The 17,438-nt window shown below is 38.7% G+C and overlaps 2 protein-coding genes across 2 annotated transcripts; one reads left to right on the plus strand and one right to left on the minus strand.

Annotated features, from left to right (window-relative positions):
* Nucleotides 1-805: 805 nt before the first annotated feature.
* Nucleotides 806-11,586, minus strand: LOC111585013 (saccharopine dehydrogenase-like oxidoreductase). Its single transcript, XM_023294392.3, has 12 exons — nt 11,264-11,586; nt 9,168-9,280; nt 6,761-6,841; nt 5,835-5,964; nt 5,550-5,599; nt 5,199-5,329; nt 3,714-3,831; nt 3,465-3,584; nt 3,255-3,311; nt 3,037-3,148; nt 2,644-2,725; nt 806-2,280 (listed from the first exon to the last, which is right to left on the minus strand). Exons 1-12 carry the CDS (start codon nt 11,460-11,462, stop codon nt 2,190-2,192), a joined length of 1,284 nt encoding a protein of 427 aa, XP_023150160.2. The 5' UTR covers nt 11,463-11,586; the 3' UTR covers nt 806-2,189.
* Nucleotides 11,587-11,847: 261 nt separating this feature from the next.
* tfb2m (transcription factor B2, mitochondrial) lies at nt 11,848-17,424 on the plus strand. The gene is made up of 10 exons (XM_023294397.3): nt 11,848-12,012; nt 12,566-12,928; nt 13,469-13,658; nt 13,847-13,938; nt 14,097-14,250; nt 14,671-14,819; nt 15,672-15,761; nt 15,940-15,999; nt 16,091-16,239; nt 16,409-17,424. Exons 2-10 carry the CDS (start codon nt 12,641-12,643, stop codon nt 16,596-16,598), a joined length of 1,362 nt encoding a protein of 453 aa, XP_023150165.1. The 5' UTR covers nt 11,848-12,012; nt 12,566-12,640; the 3' UTR covers nt 16,599-17,424.
* The last annotated feature ends 14 nt before the right edge of the window (nt 17,425-17,438 follow it).

Consider the following 17,438-nt stretch of genomic DNA (forward strand, 5'->3'; position numbering starts at 1 on the left):
AAGAGGCCTGAACAGTTGGATTTCACAAAGCTCAAATGGATTCTCCTACTTTGCAGGTCTATGTTGACATTTATTAAACCATTATTTTCTCATTTTATAACCACTATCACCGTTATCCACGTCAGATGACAGTAAATACAGTATGTTGCTGCTAACCAAAGTTCAGAGCAATCAGGCAACACTTAAACCAAAAGCAACAAGAGTTTAAGGTCAGTGCAGAAGAATAACATGAAGACTTTTAATACTGTCACTGACATCAGACCATTCACTAACGTAAGATATCTTTAATGCTGGCCTTCATCAAAGCACTATATATTTTAATCTCTAATCTTTTGGATATCAGCACATTAGTGAACCAAGATTTTGTGTAGGATGCTGAAAGCCTCTACTGACCTCTACAGTCTGTCTTGTGCCACTGCTCTCTGCTAATAGAGGAAAATTAAATTCTCGCTTTACAGCATAATAGGAATAGAAAGTAAAATGCAGTACCTTCTGTTTGAATTAAGTTTTAGGCCTTTAATAAAAGTGGTAAAAGAATGGAGTGTGTCCCTGAGCATGACCACACACCATCTTGTAGTTCACAAGCTAACCGTGTGATTTTGTATGACACCCTCTTTCTTGGAAAATGCAAAGTATTTGGTTCATATTCCAGATGTCTGTAAATTTAAAACCACTGACCTATGGTGTGAATAAGGTTGAGGATCTGTGGTTTTTAGTTTACAGATATATTCTGAAAATGAACCAGTTACTTATTTTAGAGTAACGGGTTACACTACTTACATGTGCGCTGAGAAAGACACAAGACTAATATTTGCAGAGTTTGCTTTATTTATGAGTCCCTCACAAAGCAAAGCACACCAAAACATAACCAGGAAAAAAAACAACAACATAGCTTGTCACATGCACAAGTCTGCACTGAGATCAACATTGTGGGTAAAACTATTCCAGTCCTGGGAAGTGAAAAAAAAAACATTCTGGTTTTAAAAAGAAGAATCGTTTCACTCAACATCTAATCAGGAGAGAGAATTTGTGCAGTTTAAAGGAGTAACTCATGCTGTTTGGTGCACAAGCAACTGGATGCATTTTCTGACAAGGCTCTAAAGCAAACGTTTGGATCAGCAAACCACTGATAACATTCAGACAAAAAGGAACATTCAAGAAAGGATAGTTTGATTGTTAACTGTCTGAAACCAAGCAAACAAGATTCTAATCAACAGGCCAGAATCAGAACAAAACATGTACAACTGTCATGTTAGTCTACTGACTATTGTCCTTGCACATATGAAACTTATGTGTGCTACAAGAACACTTGAAAAGTGTAGAAGTTCAGGTTTTTTTTCCTTTGTTTCATAATAACATCTGATGTATTTTCAGGTAAGCTTTTTAAAGAACATTTTTCTTCTAATGGAGTTCAGTAGTGCTATGCTCCCATTTTACACCTACCTCCCCTCCTTGAACCAAGCTACAGAAAATCATCACAGTTAACATCAGCCTAAAATATTGTTTGGTAACACGGATCATTGATGGGAACACAAGATTTCTAACTCCGGTCCAACCGTCTAACCCTGTTTAAATCTGACAGGCTCCAGCATAAATGTGTGACAGACTTTTGTAATGCAGCTGTTATGGATGTAGTACCATTAGAAAATCTGCTCATTCTGTTTAAACAGATTTGGATTTTCTATCTGTAGAGCATGTCAATAACCAGTCTTTTACAAGTTCATGCTTCTCTTTCAGTCTAATTACATAAAATTAGGAATGACAGAGCAACATTACATATACTTTTTTGTCTCTGTTTAAAGACATGAAGTCAATCAGGTTTTGTCCCAAATTCCTCTTTCATTGGCAATAATCATGTTAGTGGAGGACCATGCTGAACCCATTTACACACAACGGTTCTTTTTTCATCCTCGGCAAAGAAACACTGTCACAATTGTGCTATTTGTTTTACAAGCAGAATGTTAATATTACATTCAAGCCGAAAAGAGACTGGCAAGTTTTTGATTAAATGAAAAGGATAAATGCCAAAAGCACCATCATAGATGACGTTCACTTCATCTTAGGGTGTTCCATCTCTCTCTTGCAATTAAATGGCTCTCTTCTAAAGCTGGAAACTTCCCAGTTGTTATAATGCATATTAGTAAGTGCTCACAAAAACCTGGAGTTCGGCATCAGAGGGGTGATGACGTTTAGATGACAGAGAACTGGATGCCATGTTTGTTGAGGCGGTCGATTAGTGTGGTTTTTGCAAAAGCAGCTCCTGGAGTGTAAACGCCTCCCCTGGAAAATGGGAAAAAAAGAATTTAATTAAAACCAACATGAATTTGATATGCAGAGACCTAGAAATGTTATAAAGTGAGATTCACGGAATCCCTTTCCCATTAAAATTTTAAGAAGTTTGGCACGAGCACAATATGACTTTTCTAATCACCATATAAGTGCATGAACTTATTAAACTGGTTTGTCATAGACCATCAACTACACAGTTCCATTAGAACTGAAAACGGCCATTTTGCACAGACTGGCTAGATTGACTGAAAAACCTCAAGAAATTGTGCAAAGTGACAAGTTCAAGGTGTGATTTGCATTTGAGTATAAAGTCATTTTCAGGTCAGGCAGCAGGTTTGAGGTGTGGTTACTCACTTCTTGGGTAAGGCTGTGGGTTCGTTGAGGATTGTTAGCGCAGCCTGCACCATGGCAATGGGTGTTGCCACGTATCCACACTCTGAATAACACCAAAGACAGTTTTAGACTTTGAAAGACAGTCAGCAAGGAAAGCCATGCTAGGCTAATTTATTGCACTATCCAGCCTGGACAGAACAGGAACAAGTCAGCATCCATCTATGGCAATGTTTTGATGTGTCTTGCATTCGTGGACGGTTTAATAAAGTATTTTCTAATTCTGCTGTATGCTGACCAGTTAACAACAACCAGCTAATAACAACAAGCCAAGCTGTTTTATGTTGGAAACCAAGTATTTTAGTTAAATCAAAGGCAGAGCTTTGCATCATACAGAAATCATTCATTACTGCTTACCTGGTCCTTGAACCAGTGTGCGGATCTTGGCGTTGGGTTTTCCCTGTGAGGGGTCCTGCTCCTCTGTGTAGCCCTCTCCATAGAAGGCAAACTGGAAGGATGAAGCCTCCATCTAATACACCACAGGAAACAGAGAACAGAGCACCTTCCCCTTAGCATACATAACTCTTTATCTTAATTAGTTTTATGCTGAACATACAATTTAATCAATGCATTACCTGCTTTCTAGTTGGTCCAGCTTTGGAGAAAACTCCGAAAGAGAAGAACTCTGGGTGCTGAAAATGCAGGTACAAAAAAAAAACATACAGATATGAGCATCAAAGTATTTCCAAACAACATGTTTCTACACTGTACTGTGGAATATGTACCTATAGTAACTTGTGAAATAAAAATTGTGTTGTGTTTTTATGGATGTGGTGGAAGTTTACCTTGATGAGCAGGTTGCGTCCAAAGCTGAACTTAACCAAGAACCAGAACATCATGCCAGCAAACATCAACTTGATTATGCTCCCGACACCTCCTATTCCTGCATATGCTCCATACTGGACCTGGGGTTGATAATAACACACATTAATGTAAACGCTGCATTCATGGTGCTGACATCTTAATTAGAAATATAAGACTGAATGTAGGGGCAGAAAAGAAAAAAATAGATTAAAGAAAGTCATGAGACTAACTGGTGAGGCTTGATGTTCCTCCACCAGGAAGCGCTGGGTTCTCTTCACAACGGAGGGATCAGAGCCCATGAAGGGCACCGTATACTGCTGGATCTCACTACTGAAGAACAATGATCCCCTACAAATGCACACAGACACACGCTGTAAAAACATTTTCAAAGACGACACAAAAATATCTGTGGGGCAAACAGTAGCACATGTTTTTGTGTGTATTGAAGAATTAAGCTATAAGGATGTTTCCACTTTAGCAGACTTAAGTCCAAAAATAAGGAATTCTCTACATATTTATAAGTTTCACCAAATTTTGAGCTCAACAGATAAATTAGACCAATGTTACTGGTTATTACCATGTTATCAAAACATATGAGTGTAATGATGGCACCCAAATAACAACAAATAATCGCAATTTCAAACACTAAATGTTACATAGTTTATCCACCAGAGAGCACTGACAGGTTTGTTCCTCAACCATTAAAGTCGTACTTAATACGTATTAGTCACTCTTTAACACCTAATTTATTATATTCTAATAATACATACTACCATTCAAAAGTTTGGGGTCACCCAGATTTTCCAAGAAAACTCACACTTCTATTCATGTGCTACCATAATTGCACAAGGGTTTTCTAATCATCAATTAGCCTTTCAACACCATTAGACGTTCATGTAGATATTCAATGAAAAAAATCAGCCGTTTCAAGTGAGAATAGTCATTTACCACATTAACAATGTCTGGACTGCATTTATGATTAATTTAATGTTATCTTCACCGAAAAAAAATGTTTTTCTTTCAAAAATAAAAGACATTTCTGAGTGACCCCAAACTTTTGAACAGTAGTGTATGTCTCACCATCCCAAGTGTTTTAAAAAGAAAAAATATCATCTCAGATATTGCTTTTTTTTGTTTTTTACTTCTTTAAATCAATATCCCTCTAAGTTACCAGGTAAATTACACATCTTCTCTGATGTTTTTATCTGTAGCACTTTGAGATTTGTTTTCAAATGTAAAGTGCATTACAAATTAAATGTATTATTATTATTATTATTATTATTATTATTATTATTATTATTATTATTATTATTATTATTATTATTATTATTATTATTATTGTTTTTCTCAGTAACAGCCATATACCATTGCTGCTTCTAAGAACATAATTATGGCACTGTTCATCACTGCTTGATTGTCTTTGCTGTAAGCAATGCAGTCTGAAGAGATGAACAGAAAAAAAAACTTGGTCACAGCTGGAGGCTTCAATGTTAGATGTGACATTTTCTAGGGGTCCTTTCTTCAATATGAAAACATAGGGTGGGACAGGACTTGACAATAGCCTCTGGCAATGACAAACTGTCTCTAAAGTGTTTCTGATTACTTTTAGATTGGTCTAGATTTCTTCTCTGAATACAAAGTCCGAGGCAGGCAAATTTAAAGGAAAATTAATGGATTATTTGGAGAAAAAAAAAAAGCATTACTGCCTTTCTTACCTGCGTCTCAGCCTTGAGCCAACAGTAGGGAGAGGTTTGTGATTAAACTTCCTTCTCAGACTCTGGAGCTTCTGGCTGTCTGCAAAACCATGCACGGCTGACTGCCATGTGCCATCATGAATACATCCGCCCTGACAGATGAACACAGACACACACAACCAAAGGGGGAAAACATGGAAACCATTAATACTGTTATTAGAGGGCAAAAAAAACACGTGTAAGTAAAATATGTGATTCTGCCACACAGATATGAGAAACAACTCTACAAAATTCAGGAAAAGAAGGTGAGAGTGGCACAGATAACAAGAAGCTGGCCCAGTTTATGGGTTTATGGGTCATATGGTTACATACCTCAGGCCCTGAGTTGACGGTTAGGAAGCTCTCCACTGCAGACAGCGTACCTGCAGGCGAGCACACACACATCAATTTTTGGCAGAAGATAATATGACAAAGAATAAATCATTAACTACCTATCAGTGTCAGAGTGGACTTCAGTTTTAACTCTAGTGTGTGTGTGTGTGTGTGTGTGTGTGTGTGTGTGTGTGTGTGTGTGTGTGTGTGTGTGTGTGTGTGTGTGTGTGTGTGTGTGTGTGTGTGTGTGTGTGTGTGCGTGCATGCATGTTAATATGTGCATACCCTTGAACTGGTCCCTGGTGTAAAGGACTCCCATGTCTGCAGGAATGGAGTCGAATCCACAGCTTCCAATGATGTACACACCTTTGTCAGCTGCCTGGCTGTTGTAGTTCAACTGCATGCCCTCCAGAAACTGCATACAGCCAGACAGAAACACACATAAACAAAGATGTAGTAGCAGAAGTAAACAAATGTGCAATTCTTGCCTAATTCAGATTTGAGACTTTCTGCAACTCTGCCATTTTTGCTATGAAGACTGAACATGAAATGATGACAAAAATAAGTCTTTTAAAACACAAACAACCTGAACAGATAGAACTATATCTAATAGAAGAGAAATAATGGCTTTTTATACTAGTTTTGTGCTGAAGGAGGGATAGTTTGTTGAGCTTTCAGAGCCTCCAAGCCCACGTCAAACCTCAAGTCAGGCTGTCACAGTGCTGACTGTGTTTCAGTGAGACATGTTGCATTACACACACCAGCACCTGACAGCAAGGGAGCAGTTGTCGTAATGCCAACTTAAGAGATAATTTTGTCTAACAGCCTATGGCATGAAAATCAGCATGTCTCCTATTTAATCCAAACACAAACAAGTTCAAAGCTGAATGCTAGGATGACTGCAGGGCAACATCTATACTCTGCCCAGTGACAGCTTCACTGAACAACTTGATAAAGTCAAAAAATACCATACAAAAAGGAATATTTTAGGGGAGTCAGTCTTTTCAACATCCATACTATTCAAGCATAAAATACTGTATTTATATTTGAGTTAAGAGCTTCAATCATTTTAGTTGGGGGTGAAGGTGATGAAATATTAAGTGTTTCTGAAGCAGACATCCATGTTGAAATGACTGTATCTACCCTGGTACATGTCAACCCAAAGCCTGGACAAATATACATGCACACATACACTCCGGCACTATACATACCTGAGGCTCTCCAGAGATGTCAATGTGGTGCGCTCCATTCTCCACACATGCTTTGACCACTGGCTCACCATAGAATCTGTACTGCAGTCACAGAGATATACACATACAAACAAATTAACGTATACCCTTTAACACTTTATTTTGACTCTGGCCAATAGCCAACACCCAGGCTTTACAGTCCCTGCACATCGAGTTGGCAGCTTGTTATTTTCACCTTCCAGTGTCTATATTCTCTATATCTGTCCAGAACCATACCTGCTACATTCAGGTGTCCCAGTGTTGCAACAAGACATGATTCATCGCTGGCTGTTCACACAGAAACTCAGAAAAATGTGTAACTGCGCAACCCAGGTCTGAAGGCAATTCTTGTTTAACTCGTTCATTGTGCAAACTGGTCGACAAGAAGCAAATACAACAGATCTGCCACACAGTCTATATATATATATAAATGGTCTTGACAATGTCCTGTTTGATCTAATACTATCAAAAAGGTTTTAAGTCAACTGTACCTCTATTACTGAGGTCAAAGTGAGGCAGTATTATTGTACTGGACACAACTCAACCGAAATGTCTGTCTAGTATTTTTTTACCCTCATGTTTCTAAATTGGTCGGCTAACTATTAGAGACAGCTCTCAATATACAACTGTCCAGTGCAACACCACTTATTACCTAAATCACAAACCCAATTTTCTTTACAGGTGTACCTAATAAAGAAGTCACTGAATGAATAAATATTAAAGTTCCACTACACTCAAAACTGGGTTTTGCTCAGTGTTAGATTTCTTGGATGTTAAATGAGTTTGTATCTTAAGATTGTTTTCAAATTCAAGTTTATTTCAACTCACCTAAAATCTGAGTCTAAATAAATAAAATAAAATAAATGTGGAAATGTAGAGCCTCCTTTTCACATACAAAAAGAACAACTTTTCGGTGACGCAGGAATCCCTTTTCATCCGATGGTTATGGCTTTTGAAGAGGAAAATATTTGCGTGTTCAAAGACAGAGGCCATTAATCAGGTCTTTGATCTTTTTCACACTAAAAAAGTTCAAAGAAAAGTATTTTCACATGTTTAAAATTCCCAAAGGATGTATTTCTAATTACACGAGAGCTACATGATTCTGATGAGTAGACCTTCTGTTTGCAACCTTTTAAAGTAATCTTCAATTGGTTGATTTTCTGCACAAACTTCACTCAAGTCGTACTGTACAGACCAACTTGCAGAGCAAGTCACACTATCACTGACAAACACCCATAGTTCCTGTTCCTTAGAATAATATATAAGACATTCTCCTGGCTGATTCCTATTGTACAATGTGTTCCTTAGGGGCTCCTGTAACATCTCTTCGTATATTTGAGGAGTCACTGTCTTTTTCTCATTTTGGGAACAGGGTGTCCTCTCAGTTGTCAGATATATTTCCTTGGACTGTGACTGTATCTGTACCAGTGACATTCTTGCTGGCCTTACTGCGGCCAAGAAATTGGTTGTTATGAGGTGGAAATGTCCTGACTTCAGTGATCAGCAGAATTTTTGGATCACTTTATTGAATTTATTTGGAAATAAAGGAGTCCAACATTGTTGTGTGGCTAACAGCAGCTGGAAAAAGCAGAGGAGAGGATTGAGCCATCTTATCTGATTATACTGCAGTCTGCAGTTGATGGTCTTGAGGCACCCTGGGGTCGGGGAAGTGTGACGTCTTTTTTGGCTGTTTGTTTATTAGTCTTTGTTGTCATTTTCATCTTGTTCTCTTATTGTTCTGTCTGTAGTTCATGTTGATGTGGGTATTATTGTGCCTGTCTTCTCCAAAAATGTTGAATAAATAAAACTGTTAAAAAAAAGATTATATAGATGCATAAGGGTTATAAGGGAATGGATGGCTTGAGGTGAAAAACAGATGGCTTGAGGTGAAAAACAGAACCATCTGCATCCTTTTGACCTAAACTCTGTGCTTTAGTTTTAATAAAGTTGGCAAACCGCTGCTTTCTGCAACAGTGGTGGTTACTGCGGTAGTGGAATTTGGTTTGTAACACAAACCCAGACGATGTACAAGTTGCAGTGCAGCAGTGCTGGAAACCTACTGTCCATTCTCACTTTAACACAATATGACTTATTGTACACTGTAAGTCAGTAGCCTTCATTGTGTAAACGAAGGCTGCTCTGTGTGTGTGTGTATGAGAGAGAGAGAGAGAGAGAGAGAGAGAGACAGAGAGAGAGAGGGAGTAACACAGAGGAGAGAGAGAGAGAAAGGGATGTGGATAAGTTGATAAGCTACACTGATGCCAGGGGGAGATGCCAACGTTGTGAGACTAAGTGAGGAAGGACTAGTCTCTGTCATGTGATGGAGGGAGCTCTGTGCGTTAAAGATAAATAAACAGGAGCACACATTTCAGTGGAATCGTCTACTTACAGGCCCCACACAGTTGAGAACAATCACAGCCTGTTTGCACATTGCTGCCAGGGAGTCTGGTTCTCCTACATCTGCCACGATGACGTCCACCTCTGTTCTCAGCTCAGGCTTACCTGCACACACAGAGACATATTTATATCCAAATGTTTGTAATAAAAATTCTCAGATTCATAATTCACATAACTAAAAATATTCATTATGGCATATTATTTGTTTAAAGCCCAATGAAAAGACGTATTTTTGATGTCTGGTATTAACTCATTGTGCCACTACCATTACAGTACTACCCAACCAAAGATCCAAAGCAGGTAACTTAGTCCTTTTGGCTTCATAAAAATATAAAAGTCCTCTGAAAGTCTATATTTGAATAACGGGGTGAATGAGCAACATCTGGCCTAAAACGTGAACAGAAAATAATTAAAAGTCTCCAAAGATGGAACAAGCCGACTATAGCACTGTGGTATATGTTGTACTGATGAGATTGTTCTGGTTGAGACAAGTAACGCACATAAAATGATTACACGGGACGTTAGACATTTTAATTTTATGGTTACACACAGCAGTAATGAGGTTTAAACTGTCACTGACATGTAGTAGCATCTATGGGGCGGCTTGAAAGTAAAACAAAATGTCTCATTCCCACTGGGGTTTGACTTTCAATCAATAATTAGAAATATGCTCAGGGTGACTAAATTAGTCTCACTGCACCACCTAAAATCAGGAGACAGGAGTGATGCACTGTTGGATGTATCTGTGTGAAAAGTAACACACTGTAAATGAAGAAGAAACAACACAAAATGGGCTACAAGAATGCAGATAAGGAATGCACTGGAGGAAACGTCTCAGATAAGGTCTTTCTAAACCATTTACACACAATAGAAGTTGCTTTACTAAAAATACAGGCTGTTTAAATATGGAACTGTCAATGTTTTAAGCATCTGGGAGAAAAAACTAATTTCTGTTTAGTGTCCAGACTGTGCGCTGCCATGGACAGGGATTGTACAGTGAGCTGGTATGTTCCATCAGCTGTTGTACACTCCCTGAAGAGACAGCCAAAGAGCGGCGACAACTGAATAACTTTCTAATCCTCTGGAAACTTGCATTACTAACATGACAACAGTATTGCTGCCTGGTCTTGATCTAGTGATGGATTTAATTTTCCATGTTTAGAGTGTTGCATAGATACAAGTTGTGAAATTAGTGACATGCTAAATATATTCAGTAATTAACTAATATTTCATTCTGCACATTAAAATCATTCAGGTTAATTATATTTCTATTTCTGTTGGAACTAAAACGATAATTACCTGATTAGTTGACCCATAGAATATATATCAACTGCCATGTATCTACATAACTGAATGATCATTAAGTTTTCAGTCTAGCAACATGCAAAAACTTGCTGGCTTCTCAGATGGCAGAATGTCCAGATTTTTATGTTTTGCACAATTTAAACAAGAAATACTGAATTAATCAGACTGAAAGAAATAGTCAATAAATAAACTGGTTATTAGAATAATCATTACTTTCAGGTTTTACCTACATTTTTGGAATATCCACATGCAATTATTGCAGTCCAAACCTAACTGATCATCAGATAATATCTTTTAAAAATGGATTAGTCATTCACAACATGAAACAGAAACCATCTCCTCCTAACAGTTTCAGTTAGATGTAGATTTGTTTTCTACAAAGCAATTGATAAACACAGAAATAAATGCTTTATAAATTAATTTGATCATTTATTTTCCATCTGATTTGACCAATTAACCGCATATAGCAATATGTCATATGTGACTGTGTCTCAGCTAACTTTTGTTGCAACATCGCCTGCACTTTGGAGTTCAGTCAAACGAATCACCATCAGAGCTCAACTTAGATAGCTTTATCATCCCGAGTCCGAGTTAAGCAATTTCTTTTTGTGCTTCTTTGGAAAAGTATTCTTGGACATTCTGATTAAAGGATAGCTAAAACTGCAATATTCTTGCCTTGTCTGACTTTAATATATTAAATGACAGGTTATCCTTGTTTTGTAACTACTTCTAGAAACAATCTGCGTTTACATGCACGACTAATAAGATTGCTCAGATACATACTGAGGACTCCAGCGGCCTGCTCCAGAACTTTTTCCAGTTTCTGCTTGCTCCTGCCGGCCACGGCCCACTTCAGGTTCCCTTTCGGACCTTCGGATGCAGTCCGGGCCACCTCTTCCACCACAAACTGTCCCGTAAAACCGGAGGCTCCGAAGATGACCAGGTGATACGGCCTGCTGGAGGATGTTTCAATGCGTGCCATAGTGACAGCAGACAGGCTGGAGATTCTCACTGCGACACCTTCTCTCCTCTCACCAGGATACGAAGTGACAGGAGAGACAGCAGCGTGCGGTTTTGACAGCGCTCCTTTGTCTACTTCCGTAGCAAAAATATGCTAATATGCTAACAGACGTTGACAAAAGGAGTCGTTTATTTGCTACCGAAAAAATTCAATGCAAAGAAAATGTGTTGCATTAAATGCATATTGTTAGGAAATTGGCATCTTTCTAATAATGCTTGACCTAAACGTAACCTCGTTTACCTATAATTTTTTTTTGTTCACTTTCGTATGCTAGCCATGGACTTTAGCTCGCTACTTCCTCAAGTCTGTGATTGGTCCAAACAAGAGTCGCCTGACAATGACGACAATCACATGCGCCTGCAGCACCACGAGAGTTGCAAAAACAACGTACGGAGGGTCAGGATGCTGTTCGTTCAATGTCACGCAGTTTTACCAGCGAACCACCAGACAAGAGCCAGCTTTAAATTGCCGATGTCGTCAGATTTGGAAATTTAACCCATTCTGCAGAGAGGTATGCTTGAGTTTCTCCCGATTAAAGTATTGTTTCGTGTAATGCCTTTCAGTGACGCTAGTGCTTTGCTAGCCGGTGAGCTAACAACTTTGATGTTGTGCCTATAAACCCCGATCATTTGATAGAAAGTCTGTCAAGTTATTTTTTTTTCATCTCTTTGGCAACCTGATGACCAAAGTCTGTGCACTCCTGTTGTGAATTCTGCAGTGAAGTCGACAAGGTTAAATTACTGCATGCTAAGAATAAGAAGACATGCAACCCATCCTAACCCCCCACGTGCTAACAGAACTGATTGTACCCAGTTTAGTACACACGTGTTACAGACGTTGGATTCGCTTTACTGCATAAAACCTAAACCTACCTTCTCGTATGAGATCGACTTAACTATTTTTTTCCCCAGAACATCAACTTTTAATAGACTTTTATAAGGGGCGCGTTTAAACACCAAGCTAGTTGACGTTTTTTGGGGACTTCATTCTGTCAGGTTATCCAATAATTTAAAAGAATGGTTGTCACTGAATGTCGTTGTTCATTCTTGTCCCATTTCCTCTAGGCAGTGACCTCTCAAAGAGGTCCCTAAATCTCCCTCCTCCTCCTAATTGTTGAGCCATATGTCCACTGATCCACCATGTCCACCCAGATTTGTAGAGTGGTGGAGCTGATGCTGCGCTCTGCCTGCTGTCAGACTATCAGAAGTAGATCATGTTTGCACAAGACAGTGTTGGCCTCTGTGGGTCCCTCTGGTCTCTGTGTTCCTGGGGCTCCTGTACTTCATAGAAGGGCCTACAGCCTAGACTCTCTATCTCTGGGTCCTGGTCGGCCTTCGCTAGGTCCAAATTCTCAACAGCCCCATGCAGAAAGGACGTCCCCCTCGTCTGCACTCACACACAGGAACCTGTCTGCTGCAGCTGTACAAGTAGGTCATTTTCTTGTTTTGACTTTAGACTTTAATTCTTCACTTAATGTGTAGAAATAATGATATCTATATGAGTTTATGTATTTTTTTTTCCAAATGAGATGTATATTATTGATAAATTCCTGCATTTTTAGTAAGGTTATAAGAGTGGCAAATGTTCTGTAGTATTTACAACCATTTCAAATAAGTTGATGCTTTTTCCTAGCACCATTCTTTAGCTCCTCGCAAGGCATTATGGTGGACTTACTCCCTACTTGGGGAATTAAAAACCTCTAACATCCCTGGAGTCTTCTCTATTTTCAGCTTTCTTTTCGTTACTATTGTCAGATATTATCCCATGTTCAGCGATTTTCCTTGATAATTAAGGTGCATGGCACATACACAAGGATCTGCTCTGAAATCTATAAATAACTAACTGTAGTTTGCCCACAAAATTATTTTTATTTGCTATATTTCAGTTCTTGTACTCCATTACTGTCCATTGTTGCAAATCATTTTCACTCATGATACTGTCGATTGTGTGTCTACGTCTGTCTACAGGGCCAGCGTCGTCCTCTGTGCCGGTATGACTTCCTGGACCTTGGAGAGGTGGAGGATAATGTACGCCGTGCGCTGACCTGTAAAAAAATTAGACATTTCATAGTGGAACCAGACCTGGCTAATTTAGTAACGGAGAGTCTAGGACCTGAACTACAGGATTCTAAAACCGTTATCTTCGAATGTAACCCAGGTGTGTATTTGTAAAATGCAAACTGCATTTGTTTAACGTTCATCAAACTTTGCACAGACACTGACGAAATAAACATATTTTTTCCATGGAGGAGTGGTAATAGTAAAAATAATATATGCATGTATGTAAATAATTCTTGTCTGTGAAAGACTGATTATTAATAGGCTCCGTGTGTCTGTCTATTTTAGGTCCTGGGGTGTTAACTAGGACACTGCTAAATGCTGGAGCTCAGAGAATTGTGGCTCTTGAGGGCGACAGGTCCTTCCTACACGAATTACAGGTAACATCTCTAAACATCAGACAACTTCTTGTATTCTTACACAGAACTTTCAGAATCCCCTGTTCTAACCTCGCAAATTTTGACATATGCTACAGCTTCCGCAGACATTTTTTCCTTAATCCAACAATCAGACAAACAAATTATGTTTCCTGTTGTAGAACCTGGAACGTCATCTTGATGGTCAGCTGGAAGTAGTTCATTGTGACTACTTTAAGCTCGACCCCATTGGCAGTGGCCACGTGAAACCACCAGTCATGTTCACTGACAAATTGTTCACTGACCTGGGAATATCAGAAGCTAGTTGGACTGATGGTGAGAAATACAATTACATACACACCTGCATAAATATTACAGTAAGTCGAGGACACCACTATGTTGTAAATTGCCTCTTATTCACATACATACACCTGAAGAACTTTAGTTTGGCCTCTCTGACTGCAAACAAACTCAATCTCCTTCATACAATAAGCAGTGACATGAATCCTAACCTTGAACATATAGACTTAAAATCTTGCAAAAGTGAAATTGTTTCATCTACTCACAATTTTTAAATATTTAGATTAAAGTGTTTAGAATAAAAAAAGGCAGAAGCTTACATTGTTTAAGGATAATAGTTTGGTATGTAGCTTTTATGCTCAAAACATACTTGAAATACTGCGCATTGCACTGAGTAGTGTACCAGCAGTTTAAAGTGTGTGCTTTGGTAATGTTTTCATATTTGCATCTCTCTAGACGTCCCAGTGAAGGTGGTGGGAATCTTACCTCAGCGTAATGAGCGTGGTGCGCTGCTGAAGATGGTTTACGCTTTGTTTGAACGGCTGTCTGTCTACAGATATGGAAGAATAGAGCTCAACCTCTTCATAAGCGAGAAGGAATATCTGGTAAAACTATAAGAGTATTTAAACTGTAGAAAGGACCAATGCCAGTAAGCCTATTGGACACAGAGTACAGCTGTACAATTAAAATGAATGTTTCTAAAAAATTTGCTTGCTACAATGAAATGGACACAATCAATTACGGTGTTAATGTTTAAAATGCATGCTCCCCTCATAGAAGACTCCACACATAGAAAACAGCCCATGTATATACAATCATTTGGTCACTTGGTATAAAATCTGACATTCGGAGGTATTTTACTCATTTTAAATACATTTTTGACAGCACACCTGTCTGAGCTGCTACATTGCAGTAACTGAGTGGGAAGATGAAAGCCACCAGGGTAGCTCCTAGTGTAGCCTGCATGTGAGGCATTTAGGGAACATCTGTAAATTGTGTTTTCAGTCGATAAGTGGATGTTTACCAAGTGAAGCGCTTTGACCACGATTTTATTTGTATTTTTCCTTTAGCAGATGCATAGAATTGAGGTGAAGAAAATTAGTTTTAAGTCTTATTTTAATGCAAAGATTTGTACATTAGCAGGAATGTAGCACTAAAAAATATTATCATGATAAATAACTGTGATTATCAATTTGGCCTTATTTGCACAGCCATGCCATGAAGTGAACGGGAGTGCGTATGCTGGTCTTAATGAGCAGGCTCACACTTCCAGCTTTCAACCAACCTTTACTGCTGCATCTGTCAATAGAATAATCATTTTTAAGAGTGTGCTCTCAATTGCTATATCATTGCTGACATCACCACCACTAGTTAATGCTGGAGGAAAGTAGTGTCTGGTACTCTGGTGAACTGCTAATCTGCATGTTTCTTTTATCCTTGTGTGAAATATTTAACAGAAACTGGTGTCACGTCCTGGTGACATGATGTACTACAGAGCCTTTGGTGTTCTCTGGCAGATGGCCTGTGATATTGAACTACTGCACAAGGTACAGTAGGAGGGAGAGTGACAAAAAACACTTTGGTGTCTATGCAGATGTGTTAGGTTTTATAATATCTCCTGGAAAGGACTGACTTGGATTGTGCCTCAAAAGTTCCACATTTCTGCTCATTAAACTCAGACACTGATAGTTTTGTATTGGTCAACCTTCTCATCTCTGTGTGCAGGAGCCCTGGGATTCATTTGTGGTGTCTTCAAGACAGAGTGTATCCAGCTCTAGAGGCCGTGTAAGGAAGAGAGCAGGCTCGATAACAACAATGCTAACTTCAGTGGTATTGTCTATTTAATATGACATCTCCTATTGTTCTCCCCCTTCAGCTTCCCAATGATCACCTGTGCCTGGTGCGCCTGCGTCCACGAGCTGATCTGTTCTCTGCAGGCCTCACTCCGGCTAATGCTTCAACTCTGCTGATGATGGTTAAACAGTGTTTGGCAAAGAGGAAGGTCAAGCTCATTGACAGACTCAAGTAAGCAGTGCACATAAACAAAGCTACTGCAACCAGTGTATGGAACATGTTGCATCAAAGAACTGCTGTTAGTTGAAGACTGTGCATGTATGTCATAGTAATAATGCAGGCTAATTCAGTTGACACATCCTCTGAGCTTATTGTCATCTGTTTTTTTGTTTTTTTTCAGTCTCTGGTCACCAGATAGCGGGAGTAAGCTCTTATCAGAGATGGGCATGCCAGAGGACATACTGACAGGTCACGTATATCCGCAGGAGTATCTTCGACTGTTTCAGCTAATGGACAAAAGCCAGGAGTTCACACAAAGTTGGCTTTATGAAGAGATCTTGGAGAACACACAGAGAGAGGGTTGGGGCTAAAATATAGACAGACAGGTCATAATAACAAACTCACGACTTCAGAGACAAAAGGTACATACGAAACTATGTATGATACACTGAAGATGTAATACATATATAAGAATAATGTGTTATGTAATGAAACTGAGATAGATACATAAAGAAAGTCAGGAAATTCATTATAAATAGTTTTGTTACTGAAATAATTAAAATATTCGAAACATACTGTACTCTGGAGCAGTGGACGAAGTAAAAGATGTTCTGTGTTGTCCTGAACTGGGATTCCCATAAATTGAGATTTGAAACAGAAACTCAGTGAGATTATTCTTGGCTCTTATATATTACACTTTTCATTCAACTGATAAATATGTTTGTTTTTTTTAAATTTAAAGATTAACCATTGTTAGAAAAAAGGTGTTAATCACATAAAAGAAGAATCCCTGTATGAACACAGCAGCCTCTCACTTGAGGGGGCTGAAAAATGCTTCATGGATGCACTGGATCATGCAAAAGATTTTATTATACTTAAAAAGTGTGCATGTGTTGTACTTGAACAACTTGCGCAACTGCATATTTGCTAATCCAGAATTTTGGGATGGCAGTTTAACAGAACATACACCCTTCATACTGTATGTCTTGTGTTGTGCCGCTTTCCGATCCTGAGGAGAGTAGCAGCACTGGAGGAAGTTTTTCACTGTGTAGCATCAAGTCTTGTATATTTTTGTAAATCCATTTGAGTGCATAAGCTTGTGTTCGTGTCTGAAATGTCATGTTTTATGCAATGTGTATAAACCTCATATCTAATATAATTTCTAAACATATAATTAAATCTGAATTTCCATATGGAGAGTGGGGGAGAAA

The sequence above is a fragment of the Amphiprion ocellaris genome, chromosome 1 (genome assembly GCF_022539595.1).
Source record: "Amphiprion ocellaris isolate individual 3 ecotype Okinawa chromosome 1, ASM2253959v1, whole genome shotgun sequence".
Classification (NCBI taxonomy): Eukaryota; Metazoa; Chordata; class Actinopteri; family Pomacentridae; genus Amphiprion; species Amphiprion ocellaris.